The sequence below is a fragment of the Dendrobates tinctorius genome, unplaced genomic scaffold (genome assembly GCF_039654945.1).
Source record: "Dendrobates tinctorius isolate UK_male_01 unplaced genomic scaffold, ASM3965494v1 ptg000250l, whole genome shotgun sequence".
In the NCBI taxonomy this organism is placed as follows: domain Eukaryota; kingdom Metazoa; phylum Chordata; class Amphibia; order Anura; family Dendrobatidae; genus Dendrobates; species Dendrobates tinctorius.
The window spans coordinates 25501056-25525643 of record NW_027361917.1 but is presented as its reverse complement, the minus strand read 5'-3'; the positions used below and the strand labels follow the sequence as shown (position 1 = coordinate 25525643).

Genomic DNA, 24588 nt, shown 5'->3' with positions numbered 1-24588 from the left:
AAGCATATAATCAGTACTGCGCATGCGCCGGTATTTTTCCTTGCCGTCTATGACCCGGAAGTCTTCACATGCAAGACACACTCTTCCTGGACACCGGATACCTGAGTAAAGCCCTGCGCATTGCACTGGAAGCTGAGGAAGAAAATAGTTTAATAGATGATTTTCTGGTGCATGCGCAGTACTGATTATATGCTTTGCCCACAGCTGGGCAATGCATACTGCGCAAGCGCGAGCAGCCTTTTCAATGCACAGGCGCGAATACACAATGGCATCTGTGATATTCACAGATGAAATTACGTCCAGCAAGCCGAGGAGGGGGGAGAAGGAGACTAAGCCACGTCCATCAGACTGGACCGCGGCGATTTACATACATTGCAAGAGTGATAAAAAAAGGTTTTTATGCATCAAAGGTGCAGGGTCAGGGGGGATCAAAAGTACTACTAGAATCCTTATTTAACACACAATTGAACGATATCTTTACATGATATGTCAAAAAATGGGTGACAGATTCCAAGTCCAAGTGTGCATTACAGTGAGATTTCACTGAGGGTGTGACCTTCTTTCCCCTATGTGGCGCTGGCCAATCATAAGAAGGCAACAACACACTGGGGAAAGAAGAACACGTCCCCATAATAGCTTAGAACAGGTCTGCTCTTTGTTTTCTCAACATTTTTCTTAGCATTTTTATGGACATTAAGTTTATCTGGCATAGCCAAAGCTTCAGATAGCAGAAAATAGATCATATGAGTGTTTACAGCAGTAGGTCGGATGGTCTGAGCTAATTTGCATGTATCATATATATAGGGTGAGGCCGGGGTCACACTGGCGAGGAATACGGGAGAGTGAGAGGCGCAAAAAGCACGCATTAGACACGGACAAATGATTCTCTATGGGGTCCCTCGCACCAGCCGTATATTTCTCCTCAGTATCCTACGCTCCGTGCCACTCGCAGCATGCTGCGATTGTCAGCGTACTACGGCCGTAATACGCCAATGCAAGTCTATGGGTGCGCAAAAAATACAGATTACACACGGACCACACATGTGACTTGCGAGAAATACGCACCAGGTGTCTTTTAGCAAAACCGGCAATTCAGTGCGCTATACAGTAAACTCACACTGACAGTTTTAATAAAGAAATGAAAGAATAGATATACACACATAGAATACATATATATATATATGCATTCTATGTGTGTATATCTATTCTTTCATTTCTTTATTAAAACTGTCATAGGGCTCCATTATATGTCCATTTTGCAAGCCTGCGAGAAAATCTCTCCATACGGATGCCATACGGATTACATGCGCAAAATACGCGACCACACCTTCATTACGGATGACATACGGAGCACTGTTTAGGGGTCTGTCATCCGTATTACGCATGTAAAATACTGACCGCATTTTGCGCAGGTTAGTGTGACTCCAGCCTAATGTTCAAAATCTTTGGTCATTTAGGAGTCAGACTACTACCCCTTCTTCAAGAACAGAATATTGTATATGAAGTATGCAAGAAGTATATCCATTTGCATGATTTTAAAAGATATGGCTGCATTTAACAGATTAAGGGTGGTAGGAATTATTGTATACTGTGTTATTATTGCTTCAGTCCATGCTCCCCAATCCCTTTGATGGCAGCTACAGGATGTCAGCATGCTATGGTTTAAAGGTAGGGGGTTTGGGCGCTCTGAATCAAAATTTGTATTGCCATCTAATGTATATCTATACAGTAGATGCATTCCAAATTTTGATTCAGAGCGCCAAACCCCTTACATTTAAACCATACCATGAGCTGAACCCCTGCACTTATTAGCACTGCTTCACCATCCTTTTAAAGAGTGCAGGTTTTCCCTTGCTCTGTCATGGCAAGGGTTAATCAATTGAGTTGATCTTCTGGAGCTCCCCATCTTGAGTTGCCTCAGCTGTTCTGTGTTAGCCACTCCCCTCTGGCACTTGGGAGATGATAGTTCTACTTCCTGGTTTGGTGTTGAAGGTGAAAGTTCAGTGTTTGAAATTGGTGGTTGAAGAGGTTTTTTTTCTGTAGATTGCTGCGTGGAGGTGGTTTGCATGTTTATACTTATCCTCTCATATTTGGTTTCCCCTTCCTCTTCCTATACCTCCTCTGTTTCTCACTCTGTTGTTTTGTGAGAGTACTTGTATGATTGTAGTTTTCTGTTATCCGTGTCTGTTCACCCCTGTCAGTCTGGTAATCTGGGGGACAGGGATAGACAAGTTCAAGGGATCGAGTAGGTGCCCACAGCCCCTTGAAACTATGTGTTTATATATGTTTATATATATATATATATATATATATAATAACTATGTATATAACTAACTATATATAACTATGTGTTTATATATGTTTATATATATATATATATATATATATATATAATAATGAAACTGATGAGTGTTTCTTGTGAATTTTGCACATATTTGGGTATTTAACAAGGTGTATTCATTGTAGCTTAACAGGGTTCATCCAGATTCAATGAACTCATCTTTTTCTATGCACCACTTTCTAATTTTAAGTCCATTTGTTTTTACAGACACCTTGTCAAGGACAGAAAAGTCACTAATATTTATAACCACACTGCTTTGCACAGTACTTTGAGATCCTCAGAGGTATCACGCCACCACTGTACAGTCATTATGGAGTGTCAGTTTGATGGCTTAGCGCTCACAGTATTCTGGCAATATAAATGTAACCTCTTTCACTTCTCATAGAAAGAACCCTGTTAAGTTTGACTTTAAAAATTTATATTGTGGACGCTGCTGCAGTGTATTCCTTTGTGTGTTGCAAAATGAACATAAACACATCAATAATGTAAAAAAAATCATCATCAGGTTTGGAAATAAAATACACCAGCACCAGCAGATGAAGCTCCACTTAAAAGGAATCTGTCAGTAGGATCAACTCTCCTAAGCCATCTATATGGACATGTAGGTCATAGAAAGCTGAATAAAATTATACCTTGATATCTGCAGTCCGATTTCTTATTCCCAAGAAAGCCATGTTTTTCTTATATATATAAGGTCGAACTGACCCACCGGACAACCGGAGAATCCTCCTGTGGGCCCTGAGTCCTCGATGGTCCCCTCAGCAGGGTCAACCAATTGTGTAGGCAGTGGGGGTCTGCCAGTAACAACACTAGTTTCAATTGAATGCGTGCCCTGAATATTGTCCCCAGTGATATAGAGCTCTTGTGTATAATGTCACCAGTGATCACTGTATTATTTGTAATAATATTTATAACCACACTGCTTTGCACGGTGCTTTGAGATCCTCAGAGGTATCACCCACCACTGTACAGTCATTATGGAGTGTCAGTTTGATGGCTTAGTACTCACAGTATTACTGTATTATCTGAATGCTTACACTATATGCTATAAACAAAGCTCCTGTGTATAATGCCACTAATGATCACTCTATTACATATACATTTTTATTATACATGATATACTGTACAGAGCTCCTGTGTATAATGTCACTGGTGATCACTGCATTAACTGTACAGTTACACTATACACAACATACAGAGATCCTGTGTAGTATAATGTCACTGGTGATCACTGTATATTACCTGTACATTTACACTATACACTATACAGTACATATAGAGGTCTTGTGTATAATGTCACCAGTGATCAAAGTATTATCTGTACACTTTCACTATATACTGTATACAGAGCTTCTGTATATAATGTCACCAGTGGTAATGTTAGTGTTATTAGTATTGTGGTTTTTATTAACCCCTTAATGACCACTAATACGCCTTTTAATGGAGGCAGTTAAGGGTACTTATTCCTCAGCGCTGCTTTTTGATGGCGCTAGGGTTAGAGCTAGGGTTAGGATTGGGCTAGGGTTAGGGTTGGGGCTGGAGTTAGAGTTGGGGCTAGTGTTAGGGTTGAGGCTATGGTTAGGGTTGGGGTTAGAGCTAGGGATAGAGTTGGGCTAGGGTTAGGGTTGGGACTAGGGTTAGAGCTAGGGTTAGCGTTGGGCTAGTTTTAGGGTTGGGGCTAGGGTTAGGGTTAGTGTTGTGTTGGTGTTAGGGTTGTGTAGGGGTTATGGTTGTGGTGTTGGGGGTTAGGGTTGTGGTTAAGGTTATGGTTAGGGTTGGGATTAGGGTACAGGGTGTTTTGGGGTTAGGGTTGGGGTTAGGGCTGTCTTAGGGTTGGAGTTAGAATTGGGGAGGTTTCCATTGTTTAGGTATATTAGGGTGTCTCCAAACATGACATGCACCTGCCATTGATTCCAGCCAATTTTGCGTTCAAAAATTAAAACGGTGCTCTCTCCCTTCTGAGTCCTGCCATGCGCCCAAACAGTGGATTTCCCCTACATACGGGGTATTGGCGTACTCAGGAGAAATTGCACAACAAATTTTGTGGTCCATTTTATCACGTTACCCTTGTGAAAATAAAAGTTTGGTTCCAAAGTAAATTTTTGTGAAAAAAAGTAAAATGTTAATTTTTTTCCTTACACATTTCCTTAGTTCTCGTGAAGCACCTGAAGGGTTAATAAACTTCATGAATGTGGTTTTGCTCACCTTGAGGGGTGCCGTTTTTAGAATGGTGTAACCTTTGGATATTTTCTGTTATATTGACTCCCCAAACTCCCCTCCAAAGTGATGTGGTCCCGAAAAAAATGGTTTGTAAATTTTATTGTAAAAATTAGAAATCGCTGCTCAACATTTAACCCTTATAACGTCCTAACAAAAAAAAATTGTTTCCAAAATTGTGCTGATGTAAAGTAGACATGTGGGAAATTTTATTTGTTAACTATTTTGTGCGATATGACTCTCTGATTTAAGGACACAAAAATTAAAAGTTTGAAAATTTCAAAATTTTTGCCAAATTTCCATTTTTTTTCGTAAATAAACGCAAGTCATATTGAAGAAATTTACCCACTAACATGAAGTAGAATATATCACAAAAAAAACATTGTCAGAATCAGTGGGATCCGTTGAAGCATTCCAGAGCTATAACCTCATAAAGTGACAGTGGTCAAAATTGTAAAAATTGGCTTGGTCATTAAGTACAAAATTGGCTCTAAGTCATTATGTGGTGGTAATATGTGGTCCGGCCATGGTATGGTGGTATTTGTTCCTTGTATGTTGTATTATAATTCGATCACTACCTGGTGGTAATATGTGGCCTGGTCATGCTGTGGCGATTTTTGTCCCTTGTTTGTGGTATTATTTTGTCACTGTGTAGTGGTAATATGTGGTCTGGTCATGGTGTAGCAGTATTTGTCCATTGTATGTGGTATTATTGTTATATAAGTTTTGATAAAGTGGATATTTCTTATTTCAATAATTAGAACATTATTTCCATTATGCCAGTTTCTTCAAAAGATCTTTCAGTTGCATAACTCATTAGACATTTGGTGCAGACCACAATATTGGATAAACCGAGAAAATAAACATTAAATATCAATGTACAAAAAAAGTCAATTCATATTAACCCCTTAACGACCAGGGGTATTTTTGGTTTTACATTTTCATTTTTCCCTCCCCTTCTTTCCAGAGCCATAACTTTTTTATTTTTCCATTTATATGGCCATGTGAGGGCTTATTTTTTGCAGGACGAGTTGTACTTTTAAATGATATCATTGGTTTTACCATATCGTGTACTCGAAAACGGGAAAAAAATTCCAAGTGCGGTGAAATTGCAAAAAAAGTGCAATCCCACACTTGTTTTTTGCTTGGCTTTTTTGTTAGGTTCACTAGATGCTAAATCTGACCTGCCATTATGATTCTCCAGGTCATTACGAGTTCATAGACACCAAACATGTCTATGTCCTCTTTTATCTAAGTGGTGAAAAAAAATTCCAAAGTTTGCTAAAAAAAAAAAAAATTTGCGCAATTTTCCGAGACCCGTAGCGTCTCCATTTTTCATGATCTGGGGTCGGGTGAGGGCTTATTTTTTCCATGCCGGACTGATGTTTTTAATGATACCACTTTTGTGCAGATATGTTCTTTTGATCGCCCGTTATTGCATTTTAATGCAATGTCTTCGTGACCAAAAATACGTAATTCTAGCGTTTTTAATTTTTTTCTCGCTACGCCGTTTAGCGATCGGGTTAATGCTTTTTTTTTATTGATAGATCGGGCGATTCTGAACGCGGCGATACCTAATATGTGAATGTGGGATTTTTTTTCTACTGTTTTATTTTGATTGGGGCGAAAGGGGGGTGATTTGAACTTTTAGGTTTTTTTAATTTTTTTTTATTTTTAAACATTTTTTTTTTTTTACTTTTGGCATGCTTCAATAGCCTCCATAGGAGGCTAGAAGCTTGCGCAACCCGATCGGCTCTGCTACATATGGGCGATGAGCAGATCGCCCATATGTAGCAGATTTACTGCTGTGCTTTCAGCGCCGAACACCGGGTGGCGCTGAAAGCCATATGCCTGGAACAACCATAGAGGTCTCATAGAGACCTCTGGTTGTCCAGGCAACCTGACGCCGACCCCCGATCACGTGACGGGGGTCGGCGATGACGTCATTTCCGGCCCGGCGGCCAGAAATGCTATTTAAATGCCCGCTGTCAGCTTTGACAGCGGCATTTAACTAGTTAATAGGCGCGGGCGGACAGCGATTCCGCTCGCGCCTATTGCGGGCACATGTCAGCTGTTCATAACAGCTGACATGTCCCGGCTTTGATGCGGGCTCAGCGCCGGAGCCCTCATCAAAGCAGGGGAAATGTCTGATGACGGACTGTGTCCGTCATTGGACATTAAGGGGTTAAGCCTGCGGATAGAAGTGGTGCCATAGTCTTCCTCAATACAACAATCTACAGTAATGAACCTCATAGACAGCTGACAGACAGTACTACACCAAAACTGGATGATGATCCAATTCCAACATATATGAGTTGAAAAAGGTCATCAGTGGCCTGTGTACAGATTCCACAAACCCTTTGGACTTTATACCTGAGAATCCTTGGATAGGAATTTTCTATATGCTTCTACGGGCTAAAGGCCCCTTTACATTTAGCGATGCACCAGCGATCCCGACCACGATACGACCCGGTCAGGATCGCTGGTGTATCGCTAAATGGTCGCTAGTGAGCTGCCACACAGGCAGATCTCACAGCGATGCAGCAGCGATACAGCGGTTGTTACTTACCTTTCAGACGCGGCGATTCTGACGTCCTCCCGTCCGCGTACATGGGTCGCTCGTCGGTGCCAGCAGGAAGCGCCCGACGAGAAATGGAGCTGCGTGATCTGGCATGATCAGCGACAGACAGCGGGGGAGCCGGTCGGAGGTAAGTATCACACATAGCGATATCGCTAGCAATATCGCTGCTGTGTCACCAAATCGATGATGCTTTAGCGATATTGCTAGCGATATCGCTATGTGTAAAACCCCCTTAACACGGTACAAAGATATACAGTGGGGAAAAAAAGTATTTAGTCAGTCAGCAATAGTGCAAGTTCCACCACTTAAAAAGATGAGAGGCGTCTGTAATTTACATCATAGGTAGACCTCAACTATGGGAGACAAACTGAGAAAAAAAAATCCAGAAAATCACATTGTCTGTTTTTTTTTCATTTTATTTGCATATTATGGTGGAAAATAAGTATTTGGTCAGAAACAAGCAATCAAGATTTCTGGCTCTCACAGACCTGTAACTTCTTCTTTAAGAGTCTCCTCTTTCCTCCACTCATTACCTGTAGTAATGGCACCTGTTTAAACTTGTTATCAGTATAAAAAGACACCTGTGCACACCCTCAAACAGTCTGACTCCAAACTCCACTATGGTGAAGACCAAAGAGCTGTCAAAGGACACCAGAAACAAAATTGTAGCCCTGCACCAGGCTGGGAAGACTGAATCTGCAATAGCCAACCAGCTTGGAGTGAAGAAATCAACTGTGGGAGCAATAATTAGAAAATGGAAGACATACAAGACCACTGATAATCTCCCTCGATCTGGTGCTCCACGCAAAATCCCACCCCGTGGGGTCAGAATGATCACAAGAACGGTGAGCAAAAATCCCAGAACCACACGGGGGGACCTAGTGAATGAACTGCAGAGAGCTGGGACCAATGTAACAAGGCCTACCATAAGTAACACACTACGCCACCATGGACTCAGATCCTGCAGTGCCAGACGTGTCCCACTGCTTAAGCCTGTACATGTCTGGGCCCGTCTGAAGTTTGCTAGAGAGCATTTGGATGATCCAGAGGAGTTTTGGGAGAATGTCCTATGGTCTGATGAAACCAAACTGGAACTGTTTGGTAGAAACACAACTTGTCGTGTTTGGAGGAAAAAGAATACTGAGTTGCATCGATCAAACACCATACCTACTGTAAAGCATGGTGGTGGAAACATCATGCTTTGGGGCTGTTTCTCTGCAAAGGGGCCAGGACGACTGATCCGGGTACATGAAAGAATGAATGGGGCCATGTATCGTGAGATTTTGAGTGCAAACCTCCTTCCATCAGCAAGGGCATTGAAGATGAAACGTGGCTGGGTCTTTCAACATGACAATGATCCAAAGCACACCGCCAGGGCAACGAAGGAGTGGCTTCGTAAGAAGCATTTCAAGGTCCTGGAGTGGCCTAGCCAGTCTCCAGATCTCAACCCTATAGAAAACCTTTGGAGGGAGTTGAAAGTCCGTGTTGCCAAGCGAAAAGCCAAAAACATCACTGCTCTAGAGGAGATCTGCATGGAGGAATGGGCCAACATACCAACAACAGTGTGTGGCAACCTTGTGAAGACTTACAGAAAACGTTTGACCTCTGTCATTACCAACAAAGGATATATCACAAAGTATTGAGATGAAATTTTGTTTCTGACCAAATACTTATTTTCCACCATAATATGCAAATAAAATGAAAAAAAAACAGACAATGTGATTTTCTGGATTTTTTTTTCTCAGTTTGTCTCCATAGTTGAGGTCTACCTATGATGTAAATTACAGACGCCTCTCATCTTTTTAAGTGGTGGAACTTGCACTATTGCTGACTGACTAAATACTTTTTTTCCCCACTGTACATCTTTCCTGTATCTATATGCTTCTCAAAATTCATAAGTCAGGCAACCCAGGGAAGCCAATCATCTCAGGTGGGGACACTCACTTAAAAAATATCCCAGGATGGATAGAGAATGTTATTAAAACACTGGTGAGAAAAACAACCAACGATTCACAGGACACTATAGATCTTTTGAAAAAGCTATCTACAATAGGTCCCCTCCACATGTGTGCCATCTTAGCCACCATGGATGTGAAATTCTTATATTCTAACATCCCACATGAAAATGGACTAACCACCTGCCAAATGTTTCTTGAAGATAATGGGATCCCTTCTGAGTATGTATTTAAGCTTTAAAAATCCTCCAAAAAATTGAAAACCAGCAGAAAAAAGGCAGAAATGTGTACCTGCCCAGGCCTCCAAACAAATGCACTAACAGGATGCAATGGACCCATTTTACACAGGTGCAAAAATGCCGATAAGACAACCACTCACAGCCTGCTAATCCATGGAGGGAGTGGTTGTTTGGCATATTAATGCACAAAAGAAGTCTGTATGCGGCGCTGTTCACACACAGGCAATGCAGAGCATCTGGCTTACAGCCTATTGGTGACGCCCATACTTTTAGATTAGGCGGGCTGCCCGCTGCTATCCAAAATGAATCCCATGTGAACAGACACCACAGTTTACAGAACCAAATGGGCACAACTGCACCCTGAAAAATAAAGTGTAAAAAATATATACAAAAATATGTGAGGTATTAGTTGATATTATGACCAAAATATGCAAGCTCACAACCCACGTCATGGGTCCTCACACTTGCGAGTCCTATCACTAATTCTATCACTAAGCACCAAATAGAGGACTTAAAAATCCTACAAAAGCTTAAAAAAACAGCAGAAAAAAAGGCAGAGATGTTTACTTGTCCAGACCTCCAAACAAATGCACCTGTTAGTGAATTTGTTTGGAGGCCTGGACATGTAAACATCTCTGCCTTTTTTTTGCTAGCTTCTATATTAAAACTCACCAGATTTATCCTCATGCATATCTTTATCTGTTTAGGTGCGGAGCTATACCTGCAAAGAACCGGTACTGCTATGGGCAGAAAAATGGCACTCCAGTATGCCAACCTTTTCATGGCTAAGAATTACTTTTTACCATCCTGCTCCATCAAATCCTTGGCCTATTTTAGTTACATTGATTACATCTTAATAATTTGGACTGAGTCTGAACAAGAACTTATAAAATTCCATGAAAGATTTGATACCTCTCATCCCACCATAAACTTGACATTATACCAATGAAATACAGAAATCAACTTTATGGATACCACCATAGTAATTCAAAATGGTTCAATCTAGATATCTGTGTATCGGAAACCAGTTGACTGGCCCACATACAGTACCTCAGATGGGACAACTTCCTCCCGAATCACATTAAAAAGTTAATTGTCTACAGCAGTGGTGGGAAACGTATACGGCCCGCCATATCATCCTGTGCGGCCCGCAGCCACTTTCCCCATTTTGTGGCCGTGGGCCCTTTAAGAGGTTCGGCGGTATTGTGCTCAGCAGAGCCCCATTTGCCCCCCCATTTACTCACCTCCTTCAGCCGTGCCTGCGCTGCAGCTCTGATGGTCCTGCTCTTCCTGTGTTAGTGCGTTGTCACGTGATACCGCTCATTAAGATCATGAGTATGGACGCCACTCCTCCTTGCTACAACTGAGTGTTAACACACTCCACCGTTTCGCCACCACCCCACATAGAGCGACGGCTCTGACCCTGGTTAACCTAAAGGCATAAGTGACCATTACCTAATTCAGGACAGCCTTTAGTTCAGAACTACTACGGGCATACTCGCTGTCCCTGTTTTGATCATAAGGACCAAATCCTTCATGAACCACTACATTGTTCAAGGCGACTAATGTGATCAAGGTCTTGAATGACCGAAACGTCATTCTGTCGCAATCACTATAAGAGCACTTGTTTTCAATAAATTTCACTAATAAGCAAATACTCCTTAAGTGTATGTGTGCAGTGATTCTAATAGACATTTATGTGGGACTCATGAGCCTCCTTCACTAGCACCATACCCCCGTACCTATCGTGTGCTAGCCATTGAATCTCATACTATTCATGAACCTAATGAGCGGTACCATGTGACCGCGCGCTCACACACAAACAGGAAGAAGAAGCAGCAGCAGGGAACGGACCGGAGTCGGACGAAGCCACAGGTGAGCCAGGGGGGAAGAAAGAGTGGCGGCGGGGGGGAATGAGTGGCGGCGGGGGGAATGTGTGGCGGCGGCGGGGGGGATGAGTGGCGTGGCGACGGCGGTGGGGAATGGGTGCTTGGGGGGTGTAGAATGAGCCTCTGGGGGGGATGAGCGGAGCCTGCACTGGGAAAATGGGTGCACTGAGGAGATGGGTGCACTGAAGAGATGGCTACACTGCGGAGATGGGTGCCCTGAGGAGATGGCTGCACTGAGGAGATGGCTACACTGGGGAAGCGGGTGCACTGAGGAGACAGGTGCACTGAGGAGATGGCTGCACTAGGGAGATGGGTGTACTGAGGAGATGGGTGCACTGAGGAGATGGCTGCACTAGGGAGGTGGGTGCACTGAGGAGACGGGTGCACTGAGGAGATGAATGCACTAGGGAGATGGGTGCACTGAGGAGATGGGTGCCCTGAGGAGATGGCTACACTGGGGAAGCTGGTGCACTGAGGAGACGGGTGCACTGAGGAGATGGGTGCACTGAGGAGATGGCTGCACTGGGGAAATGGGTGCACTGAGGAGATGGCTGCACTGGAGAAACGGGTGCACTGAGGAGATGGCTGCACTGGAGAAATGGATGCACCGAGGAGATGGGTGCACTGAGGAGATGGCTGCACTGGAGAAACGGGTTCACTGAGGAGATGGCTGCACTGGGCAAACGGGTGCACTGAGGAGATGGCTGCACTAGGGAGATGGGTGCATTGAGGAGATGGGTGCCATGGGGAAATGGGTGCACTGAGGAAATGGCTGCACTGGAGAAACGGGTGCACTGAGGAGATGGCTGCACTGGAAAAACGGGTGCACTGAGGAGACGGGTGCACTGAGGAGTAGTGTGCAGGATCCATCTGTATTTTACAGTCAATGTTCCAGTATAACAGGAATAAAGGCTAACAGGTATTTCCTTATAACTGAAGTATAGGCCCCTAGAGTCAATTTCTCCTGTGGACCCCTGACACCACAGACCGACCCTGTATATGTAAATGAGCTGTCCAGAAATATGGGCCAGACACTGATCAGGCTGAGACAACGGCATATTTTTAATTAACCACTCTCTGCTCTCCTCATCTCACTGCAGAGCTGTGTGTGATTTTACCTGACACATCTGCAGGTTCCTCTCAGCCTCAACTTCCATCTCACAGTCTCACAGTCAGACAGTGTTAACAACATTGCAGAGCTGTGAGAGCTGCAGCTGCTAACATGTTTGTTATAAGATAAAGTTCCCTTCTGCTGTTCTATGTGTTACCAGTGACTGTGTGTTACATGTCTCACACTGTTAACAAACACTTTTATTTAAAATAAACCCTGGAGGCAGATTCTCATCACAATCAGTGTCCTCCCCATAGCCTAGCACAGCTCATTTACATATAAGACAAAATGTGAATTTCTCTGGAATAAGACATCGGATCGCAGATATCAAGCTTATTCAGCTTCCTATGACTTACATGCCCATATAGACGGCTTAGAAGGGTTGATTCTACTGACAGGTTCCTTTTAAGAGCCAATTAGTGTGATTTATAAATCACATTTTGAGATTCTGAGCCTTTAATCTTTATTTCAACTACACAAGAGCAACAGCAATTTACCATAAAATTCTATTCCGGTCATCACAAACTGGTCTTAATGGGTCGATACATATTAATTGTAAGTCAAATTAACTACCTCATGTGTATAGGGGCTCTTTTATTCTCTTCCTTCACCGGGTGTCCTGGTAAAGGACTATTGGGCATGTTGTTGTACTTCAACATACCTGATCTTTTGTTGCTGCAGAAGAGAATCAGCTGCTAAAGGTTTGTGGCAATGGCTTTTTTGCCTTGAGACATTAAGAACACATTGCTTGAGTGGCAATGGGAGATTGTGTTGTACTAATACTGTACTGTCCAGTCTTACTGGAAGGTTGGGTGACAGTTCGTTCCTGTAATCCTCTATATTATGATGATGAAAATAATGGTTGCTGTAAGTAAAAGTTCATTCTGTAATAAGTGCTGAATGATTTGGCTTAAAGCTGAAATCTACAACAGGCAATGGGCCTAGGTGCAACTCAGCAAAGAGCACGGCAAAGCTTGGTGATCAAACTGATTCAAGTGATCTTCCTGATATTTTCATCTTCTGAAGACAGTTCCTCCAGCATGTCTGCAGCTGTTGCTATTATTCCAACATCCTTCTCAACGTCCAAGGTTTAATGGGGTTGTCCACTACTCTAACACCCCCTTCTCAATCCGCATGTTTTTCCCCCTCGTAAAATAACCACACATACTATTACTCACCTTTGGTGCCCTGCACTTTTCCAGTGGACGTATCAAACATCAAAAGGAGGTGAGCGGCCCGTCGCAGTACTGACTTACTCTTGGCATCTGATTTGTGCTAAGGTGGAGAAATAAAGCCAGCACTTGGACTCAGGAATTCATGTAACATAAGAATGTGACATGATTCCCTGGAGAGCGAGTGCCAACTCCGCAGAAACAGCTCTTGCACAGGAGGTGAGTATAGGTGTTGTTATTTTACTGGGGGCAAATTTGCAAATTGAGAATGGGTTGTCCTAGTAGTGGACAATCTTTTTAATTTGTTAGGGCCAACCTCCTTATTAGACTGGAATGTCTTTCTACAGTCAAATGGCTATGAAAATATATCCACAGTCTTGTTGGACAGTTTTGTAAGTCTTACATTCCTTGTTCTTGAAGTTTCCTCAGAAAATAGAAGTTCACCTGAATATGACTGGTTTTTTGGTTAACTCTTTCCGTATAAGTAAGTGCCAGACATCCTTAGTTGTTTTCAAAAATCTTTGTAGGTATAATATATTTTTGATCGAACTTCATTAGCAGTTGTCTCAGCCAAATAACTTCTTGACTTTCCTGAGCTGCAACAACATAGTCTTCCTCTGTTGAAGAAACTGTTACCAACAGTAGTCTTAAGTTAATCCAATTGGCGACTTCTGTATGGGCAGGGGAGATGGGATGAAGAACTGTCAGTCTAGGGAGCATTCTGCCAGCCCTATTATATGTATATAGGCAGCTTATTGTAGTCATAAAACCTACAGTGATTTATGGATTCATTCTGTGTGCATTGTAATGTTGTCATATTTTCCATATTAAGCAAGAAGACAGACTGCTGCCAAAGATCTTCTTGAATCTGAGCGAAAATATGTTCTGAATCTGTCTCATATCCTTAAGATAAGGGCCACTTTGCAAGGCTCTGACATCAAGAGGACCACTAAGGAAAGAAGGTACTGGATTTTTCTTTATTTTTCAGAATAAAATATAGCAGTGATAGAATAAAGTGAAGTCAGACCAAGAAAGCAGCTTAGGCCTGTTTCACACATCCGTATGTTACCATCAGTCAAAATCCGCCGTTTTGCAAAAGAAACGGATCCGCCATTTTGCTTGGCGGATCCGTTTTTTTCCCATTGAGTTGCATTACCGGCGGATCTTGGCGGATGACCATCCGTTGAATCCGGTTTTTTTTCGGATCCGCCCAAATTTTGGCGTCTACCGACAAGCCTGGACGGACAATGCAACTTTTTTCGGGTGGCCGGAGGACTTGCCTCGGCCGCAAATTTAACGCTAAACTCTGTTCGGGCGCCTGAAAAATGTTCTCTCTCTCTCGCTCTCTCTCAGTGGTTGCTTTAAATTTCTTCCTTCGCCGGATCCGTCAAAAAAACGGTCCGATGGCACACGTTGATGTCCGTACACAGGCGGATCTGTTTTCTGCCATTTTTGCGGATTACAACTGACAGAAATAACTGATGTGTGAAACAGACCTGCAAGCAGCAAATACTCCAAAAGTAATAATGAGTACAACCTGGAATATGGGACCACCGCCATCTTCATTCCATCTACCTACGATGTGATGTATAAAAAGCTCAGGACTCCAAAATGAGGAGGTTTGCTTCAAAACAAATTTATTGCATTTTTTACAGATCTAAAAAAACACTGCATTTATGAATATATTTTCTAGTGAGAGCAACCTTTTGGGTCACAGATCCTTTGTCAGGCAAGAGCGAGTAACGGGATGGTAACGGTATAGTGAGTGCTTCCGCTTTAAAACTCTGAGCATGTAGTAGCACTCTTGGCTATAATTTATTCCTTGATACACACCGCACCTACTCCTTAGTATATTCTTATATGGTCCTGAGTCTTAAACCACCATGGTTTTCTGATGTATGTCACCACTCGCTCTTGCCTGCTGTGTGTCTTATTAGACCTGGAAAAAAATAATATGTTTTGAGGCAAACCTGCTTATTTTTGAGTGGTGTTCCATCTCTGTATGTTCTGAAGCTTACTGAGCAAGTGGTGAGCTCTAATGGAGCATGCCCCCTTACACTCTTTTAGTTTTCTAGGATGCAAAGTTCTATCTTGTTTTCCACTTGCAGCTGTCTGCGAGACAATGTAAGGAGAAGTGCCAGAGTCGGGGTGCCTTTTACACGCCGGTTCCGGAACTGCCGGAACTGTCACCTATGTTGCGGGGGGGGGGACTAAAAGAGCAGGACAGACCGGGTCATGTGACTGACTTGAGGCAGGTGGGCATATATAGCACGCTACATGGGAAAAGAGGCAGAGCCCGTGCGGGAAAACTGAGTGGCGGATCGAGTGCTGCCACTGCTGAGAAGGCAGAGTATCCCGTGGGTGCTCAGACCCCCTGCAGCGGTACTCTCGGGTGATAGGCGATCCGTAGACAGACCTTCTCCCTCCTCCCTGACAACTTCCGAACTAAAGTTTCTGACCGGACCATTGACTAAACGCCAGGAGAGACGCCTGGGGAGGCCAAGTCTTGTTAGGTCAGAACCGGCATATGCCACGGAGCAAAGGCTCATTCTAGCGGCATCTCACGTTGGACTCCGTACTGTGCCAGATATCGTAAAGCACAGGAAAACTGCCTGTCACTCAGAGATTGCGACAAGATGAACTGTGACGCTGTTGTCGGTGCCACCGTTGAACTCTCGCCAAGTCAGGACTCCGTCGAGACAACCTGTAATGCTGTTGTCGGTACCATTGTTGGAATCCTGAACCTCCTCACATCTGAAGACTACATGCCGATAAGTTTAAACTCTTTCTTACTGAACTCTCGTTCGTCCCTTACCAACCCTGTCATACTCCCAGCTCTACCCTGTTCAACCTCCCTTTCCCATCCTTTGTCCTCTTTGGCAAATGTGAACAGGAGGCTGCTTAAACTGGCAGGGCAGGCAGCACTATGCATTATAGGAATTATAGTCCTGAGATTGAGAAGCTGCAGAGGTCAGAAGCACCACTTTTATACAAAGGGACATGTGGCAGTCATAATGGAGATAAAAAAAATCTGGCAAATGCAATAAATAACATATAAAGGGGCATTAGTGTAAGGTATAGTGCAAATCTTTTTTTTAAATGCTGATATTGGAAAAGGATAATTGAGTTAATTCTTCAACTTTTTGGTTTCGCTTTTTCAGCCCTCTTTTCATTGTAAGCTGTTTGCACAATTATTATTATTATTATTTATTATTATAGCACCATTTATTCTGTGGTGCTTTACATTTGAAAAGGGGTTATACAGAGCAAAAAAACAAGTACAATAATCTTGAATAAAACGAGTCACTGACTGGTACAGGAAGAGAGAGCACCCTGCCTACGAGGGCTCACAGTCTGCAAGGGATGGGTGAAGATACAATAGGTGAGGGTAGAGCTGGTCGTGCAGTGGTATGGTGGAAAGAGGGTTACTGCACATTTTAGTCTTGTCGGAAGAGGTAGGTCTTTAGGTTCCTTTTGAAGATTTCCACAGTAGGCGAGAGTCTGATATGTTGAGGTACACAGTTCCAGAGTAGGGAGGAGTCACAGGAAAAGTCTTGTATGTGATTGTGGGAAGAGGAGATAAGAGGGGAGTAGAGAAGGAGTTATTGTCTTGTGAGGATCAGACGTTGCGTGCAGGTAAGTACCAGGAGACTAAGTCACAGATGTATGGGGGGAGACAGGTTATGGATGGCTTTGTATTCCATGGTTAGGGTTTTGAACTGGAGTCTCTGGCAATGGGGAGCAGTGAAGGGATTGAGAGAGGAGAGGCCAGGAAACAGTGGGGGGGACAGGTGGATTAGTCGGGTAGCAGAGTATAGGATGGATTGGAGGGGTGTGAGAGCGGAGTCCACAAAGCAGGAGGTGTCACGTGCCCCGTCCTGAGTGACACGGCCACCAGGCCAGTAACTGATACAACAGGACGCGGCACGTGTGATTGTCCTATGTGACGCAGCCCGCAGGCCAGTGACTAATATAATAAGACAAAGGGAAAGGGAAAACCTGGGTAACAATAACAATGGTGGCCCTGCGATAGGGAATGGGGAAGTGGAGACCTTCTGCACTCCCCTGAGCCAGTGTCTCTACACTCCTAACGTTCCCTAGGTCGGTTCCGCACTGGGCGCCGATCAGGAACCTCAAAACCCTGACTCGCCCTGCACCTAAACTCTCGCTAGGGAATTGGTCGGTGTGGAAACTAATCCCACCACTGCACTAAACACACATAAGGAAAAGTGACAAAACAGGAGAACACCACTTAGCTTTGCTCTGTTGCTTACGCTTCCAGCAAAAGAGCCCACCACCTGCGTGCATCTTTTCCTCCACTGTCCGACATCTGGGTGCACTGTCCAGAAACGGACCTTCTCAGCATCATAGTGCAGCCTTGGAGCAAACAGAGTCTACACCTGCGTGCAGCTGTACAGAAACAGAGTCCCGCAAATGAGTCCAGCTTTTCTGCCAAAAAGTCCAGCATGCTTGAGTCCAGCTCTCAGCAACAACGTCCAGCATTTTGAGTGCAGCTCTACACCATAGCTGCCACTCCACCAATCCATGCACGAACTCCTTGCTGACACCATAGCTGCGACTCCACCACGCCATGCCAGCACTCCTTACAGACACCACAGCTGACACTCCAGGGATCTCACTGAGCTGCCCGTGTCTCTCCTTTAGCTCCATCCTTCACCCAGGCTTGCTTGCAAATGAATACTTTATCACCAACAGTGACTAACACACCTGATACTCTCACATAGAGGTATAACCCCTGATACATAATTACGTGCACAAACTAACGTAACCAGAGTGCAATGACCCTAATGGCCACCGGGGGGAAAACTACAACTGAAATCACAGTGCAATGACCCTAATGGCCACCGGGGGCAAAACCACCTTTGGCACACAGCCAAAGGAAAAAAAAGGTTACTTTGTGCATTTACTCTGTCAGATCCAACCTGGATCATGACAGTACCCTCCCCTTAATGAGGGGCCTCTGGACCCTCAAGACCACTCCTCATCAGGGCACCACCTACAGCGGAGATGCCTAGATCCAGAGTTCACCCTAACCACTACCTGCACATCAGGTTTATCACAAACGCACCGCTGGTATTGGCAAAGTATGTTCTGGAGGCACCACTCATCTCCAAAGTGTCGACCTGGGGAACGAGTTATGTATGAGTATGTGTATGTTTGGTATGAACTGGTAAGACTCCGCAACACACTTCCACAAGATGTTTTTTGGTGGCCACCCATACATGCTCGTTCACACACAGGTCCGGACCTGAACGTTTATTGCCACACATTTGTTTATCATATTTCGGTGAACTCATTCTTGGTTCAACAACAGAGGCGTCCCCCTGTGTCACCACACTCACACCCCCCACTCCATCAAGGGGTACACGCCCCAACCCTTTATACCACGAGGTCTGCGCCTCCCAGGGTTGGCTAATGGCGAGGGTTGAGATTTGCCCCTACTTCCCCGCAGCACATCTGCTGCTCACGCCGGTGAGGGAGGGGCCTGGGATATGGAGGAAAAATACACTCCCTGATCGCCTTCCTCCGAACGACCAGGAGGGGCGGCACTTCGGTGGTATGGAAGATTGGCGTAGACCCCGCGGACTATCACACCAGTCTGCTAACTACAGGGACGCACCCCTTCACCTCAGGGAACCTCAGACAGCACCATGGGGACCAACTCCACCCACCTGGTCTGGGTACGTCTGCCTGTAAGAGCAAGTCCCGCTCCCCAGCAGCGACTCTAGGGGCTTCATTGCCAGCCGCTATTTGATTTCCTGGTTGAGCCAAATGGGAGGCCCCAGACCCTGGTAATTGCTGCTGAACTGCTTCACACCATGCAGCTCCTCACTCACCTCATTGAGGCCCAGCAGCAAATACTCACAGGTCTGAACATGGCCTGAGGCTAACCAGAAAAAAAGTAAGGTTAGTGATAATGTCACGTGCCCGTCCTGAGTGACACGGCCAGCAGGCCGGTAACTGATACAACAGGACGCGGCACGTGTGATTGTCCTATGTGACGTGGCCCGCAGGCAGGTAACTAATACAATAAGACAAAGGGAAAGGGAAAACCTGGGTAACAATAACAATGGTGGCCCTGCAATAGGGAATGGGGAAGTGGAGACCTCCTGCACTCCCCTGAGCCAGTGTCTCTACACTCCTAACGATCCCTAGGCTGGTCCCGCACCGGGCGCCGATCAGGAACCTCAAAACCCTGACTCGCCCTGCACCTAAACCCTCGCTAGGGAATTGGTCGGTGTGGAAACTAATCCCACCACTGCACTAAACACACATAAGGAAAAGTGACAAAACAGGGGAACACCACTTAGCTTTGCTCTGTTGCTTACGCTCACAGCAACAGAGCCCACCACCTGCGTGCATCTTTTCCTCCACCGTCCAACATCTGGGTGCACTGTCCAGAAACGGACCTTCTCAGCATCATAGTGCAGCCTTGGAGCAAACAGAGTCCACACCTGCGTGCAGCTGTACAGAAACAGAGTCCCGCAAATGAGTCCAGCTTTTCTGCCAAAAAGTCCAGCATGCTTGAGTCCAGCTCTCAGCAACAACGTCCAGCATTTTGAGTGCAGCTCTACACCATAGCTGCCACTCCACCAATCCATGCACGAACTCCTTGCTGACACCGTAGCTGCGACTCCACTACGCCATGCCAGCACTCCTTGCAGACACCATAGTTGACACTCCAGGGATCTCACTGAGCTGCCCGTGACTCTCCTTTAGCTCCATCCTTCACCCAGGCTTGCTTGCAAATGAATACTTTATCACCAGCAGTGACTAACACACCTGATACTCTCACATAGAGCTATCACACCTGATACATAATTACGTGCACAAACTAAGGTAACCAGAGTGCAATGACCCTAATGGCCACCGGGGGGGAAGCTACAACTGAAATCACCACAGTGCAATGACCCTAATGGCCACCAGGGGCAAAACCACCTTTGGCACACAGCCAAGGGGAAAAAAAAGGTTACTTTGTGCATTTACTCTGTCAGATCCAACCTGGATCATGACAGGAGGTGGGAGATGATGAGGGCATGTGCTTGTGCTTTTGCAGATTTTTAATTGAGGAATGTGCAGATCCGGGATATATTTTTGAGTTGGAGTTGGTAGGAAGTGGAAAGAGCTTGGATGTGTGGTTTGAAGGAGAGATCAGAATCAAAGGTTACCCTGAGGCACTGAGATTGTGGAACAGGGGAGAGTGAGCAGCCATTGACTTTTATTGAATAGGTCTGTTGGGGAGGTTGAGTGAGATGGTGGAAAGATGATGAATTTTGGTTTTATCCATGTTAAGGTTTAGAAATCTAGCAAAGAAGAAATATGAAATAGCGGAAAGACATTGTGGTTAGTAAGGAGGTGATATCGGGTCCAGTGAGGTATATCTATGTGTCATCAGCATAGAGGTGATACTGAAAGCCGTGGGACTGTATGAACTGTCCCCCTCTCACACAGCAAAACTCCTACAATCAACAGGCAACCCTGGCTGACCAGCCTGACCAAAAAACTGAGACAGGCTTCCAGGTTTGCTGAGCGGAGATGGAAGAAATCCCGTTCTGCAAAGCACCTTTTCACATACAAGCAGTCCCTCGCCAGCTTCAAGTCCACTCATACTGCCGCAAAACAAACTTACTTCTTATCTCTCATATCCTCCCTGTCTCACAACCCTAAACAGCTTTTCAACACTTTCAATTCTCTACTCTGTCCCCATCACCTCCTCCCTCTCCTCTCATTTTTGCTGAAGACTTTGCCTCTTTAAGCAGAAGATCGATAACATCAGAGAAAGCTTTGGCCCGCAGCCCTCAATGCCCCTCCTCTTAACTGCTTAACTCTGTTCTTCCAAAACCAGCTTCTCCACCATGACAGAAGATGAGCTCTCCACCCTTCTGTCAAGATCACATCTCACTACTTTCACGCTTGACCCGCTCCCATCCCACCTCATCCCTAACCTCGCCACAGTCTTCATCCCAATCCTAGCACATCTCTTCAACCTTTCACTTACAAATGGTGTCTTCCCCTCTTCCTTCAAACATGCCTCAATCACACCCATCCTCAAAAAGCCCTCCCTTCACCCATCCTCTGTGTCTGGCTATTGCCCAATATCACTTCTCCCTTATGCCTCAAAACTACTGCAACAGCATGTCCATCTTGAACTGTCCTCCTACCTCTCCTCCTGCTCCCTCTTTGACCGGTCACAATCTGGCTTCCAACTGCATCACTCAACTGAAACCGCCCTAACTAAAGTCATCAATGACCTACTAACTGCCAAGAAAAAGAGACACCACTCTGTCCTCTTCCTCCTGGACCTGTCTTCTGCCTTTGACACTGTAGTCCATTCCCTCTTTTTACAGATTCTCTCATTTCTTGGCATCACAGATTTGGCCCTATCCTGTATCTCGTCATATCTATCAGACAGGACATTCAGTGTCTCCCTCTCCCACACCACCTCCACACCTCGCCCCCCTTTCGGTCGGTGTTCCCCAAGGGTCAGTTCTAAGACCCCTACTCTTCTCCATCTACACCTTCGGCCTGGGACAGCTGATAGAATCACACGGTTTGCAGTATCAGCTCTACGCCGATGATAATCAGATCTATCTACCTGGACCCAACATCACCTCCTTACTGACCAAACTCCCACAATGTCTGTCCGCTATTTCATCTTTCTTTTCTGCTCACTTTCTAAAACTGAACATGGACAAAACAGAATTCGTCATCTTTCCACCATCTCACTCTACCCTTCCACCTAGCCTATCCATCAATGTCAATGGCTGCTCATTTTCCCCAGTCCCACATGATCAGTGCCCCATGGTGATCCTCGACTCTGCCATCTCTTTCAAGCCACATATCAAAGCCCTTGCCTCCTCCTGCCAACTCCAACTCAAAAATATTTCCCTGATCCTTACATTCGTTGACCAAGAAACTGCAAAAAATCTTGTGCACGCCCTCATCTTCTCCCGCCTCGAATATTGCAACCTCCTACTCTCTGGCCTCCCTTCTAGCACTCTTGCACAACTCCAATCTATCCTAAACTCTGCTACCCGACTAAGCCAACTGTCTCCACGTTATTCCCCAGCCTCTCCTCTCTGCCAAGCCCTTCACTGGCTTCCTATTGTCCAGAGGCTCCAGCTCAAAACCCTAACTATGACATACAAAGCCATCCACAACCTGTCTCCTCCATACATCTGTGACATGGTCTCCCTGTATTTACCTACACGCAACCTTCGATCCTCTCAAGATCTCCTTCTCTACTTCCCTCTTATCTCTTCTTCCCACAACTGCATACAAGACTTCTCCCGTGCTTCCCCCATACTCTGGAACTCTCTACCCCAACACATCAGACTTTTGCCTACCACAGAAGCCTTTAAAAGGAACATGAAGACCCACCTCTTCTGGAAAGCCTACAACCTGCAGTGATCCTCAGTCTATTGCACCACCGCACAACCAGCTCTACTTTCTCCTTGTGTATCCTCACCCATCCCCTGTAGACTGTGAGCCCTCGCCAGCAGGGTCCTCTCTCCTTTTGTACTTGTGTGTTCCTTGTATTGCTCATGTTTATTGTAACATCTTTGTATGCCCCCTTTTCACATGTAAAGCGCCATGGAATAAATGGCGCTATAAAAATGATTAATAATAACTGTCTTAGGCTGAAGGTGTAGCTGGAGTAGAGCAGGGGCTGAACCTTGCAGGACTCCAACAGATAGGGCACGAGATGAGGAGGTGGTATATGAGTGGGAGACACTGAATGTCTGGTCTGTTAGTTATGAAGAAATCCAGGATAAAGCCAAGTCTGTGATGCCAAGAGAAGAGAGAATCTTTAGTAAGAGGGAATGGTCCACAGTGTCGATGGCATAGGATAGGTCCAGGAGGAGGAGGACAGAGTGGTGTTGCTTGGATTTGGCAGTTAGTAGGTTGTTGATGACCTTAGTCAGGGTAGTTTCAATGGAATGGTGTGGTTGGAAGCAAGATTGTAAGCGGTAAGAGGGAGCAGGATGAGAGGTGGGAGGACAGTTCAAAATAGACAGGTTGTTCCACTAGTTTTGAGGCATAGAGGAGAAGTGATATGGGGCAATAGCTGGACAGAGAGGATGGGTTAAGGGAGGTTTTTTTAAGGATGGGTGTGATCGAGGCATCTTTGAAGGGGAATGAGGAGAAGACACCAGGTTGAAGAGAAGTGTTAGGGTTGCGATGAAGATTGTGGTGAGGTTTGGGATGAGGTGGGACAGGATTGTGGGATACAATTATTATTCAATTTGTATTTTTGCTGAAAAATTTTATTATTGAACAACTCCAGTGCTGTCGGTCAATCTAAAAGGTTATTAAATATGAAACCTGAATTGTTATGATTGAGTCACCGTAGGAGGCAAAAATAGAAATGCTAGCTAAGTCCAGAAAACCAGAGAAGTTGGCAGCTATCGGATTGCAGACCCCTGAACCTATCAACACAACTAGCAGTAGCCGTGGGGGGCTCCTACGATGCCCTAGGCCCCTCAATCACAGCCGGAGGACTACATAGCCTAAAGACAGAAAGGGAAATCTAAACTGCCCCAGAGCAGACCCCAAAGTAAAAGGCAGCCCCCCACATATAATGACGGTGAAGCAAGAAGAAAGAACAAAACACAGACAGAAAGATAGACTGAGCAAAGATGGGGCCCACGCTAGCTTAGATAGGAAAGGACAGGAAGGCTGCTGTCTGCAATCCGTGAAAAACCCTATGAAAATAAGAGCCAACAAACTGACAGTAAAAAAGGCCCTGAAGACGCTAGGCTTCAAAAAAGCTATGTCAGTACTCAGGAATATTCTGAAGACAGAGCAACAGGCAAAAGGAGATTCAGCTCACCCCAGCAGTGAATGGCAGAATCCAGAAAAGCAAGGAAAACAAAACACTAATGCAAAAAGGCAAAGCAGAAATCTTAGCTTTAGATGAGCAGGAATCAGACTGGTTTCCTAGAAGTCCACAGAGAAATCACCCGCAGGCCAGAAGGGCGTTGGCAGCCTTATATCCAGTCATTAACTCCACTCAGCCAGTCATCATCATCAGCCCCAGGTGTTTGACGATCAGGCTCAC

At 45.0% G+C, this 24588-nt stretch overlaps 1 protein-coding gene across 9 annotated transcripts in view; it reads left to right on the top strand.

The window, feature by feature from the left end:
* ARHGEF33 (Rho guanine nucleotide exchange factor 33) overlaps nt 1-24588 on the top strand; it is a 165919-nt gene that overhangs the window by 104432 nt on the left and 36899 nt on the right. For all 9 annotated transcript variants that reach the window (XM_073557549.1, XM_073557548.1, XM_073557546.1 and 6 more), the window contains one exon: nt 14338-14467. In XM_073557549.1, coding sequence (XP_073413650.1) covers nt 14338-14467 — 130 coding nt within the window. The remainder of the gene's footprint in view (nt 1-14337; nt 14468-24588) is intronic.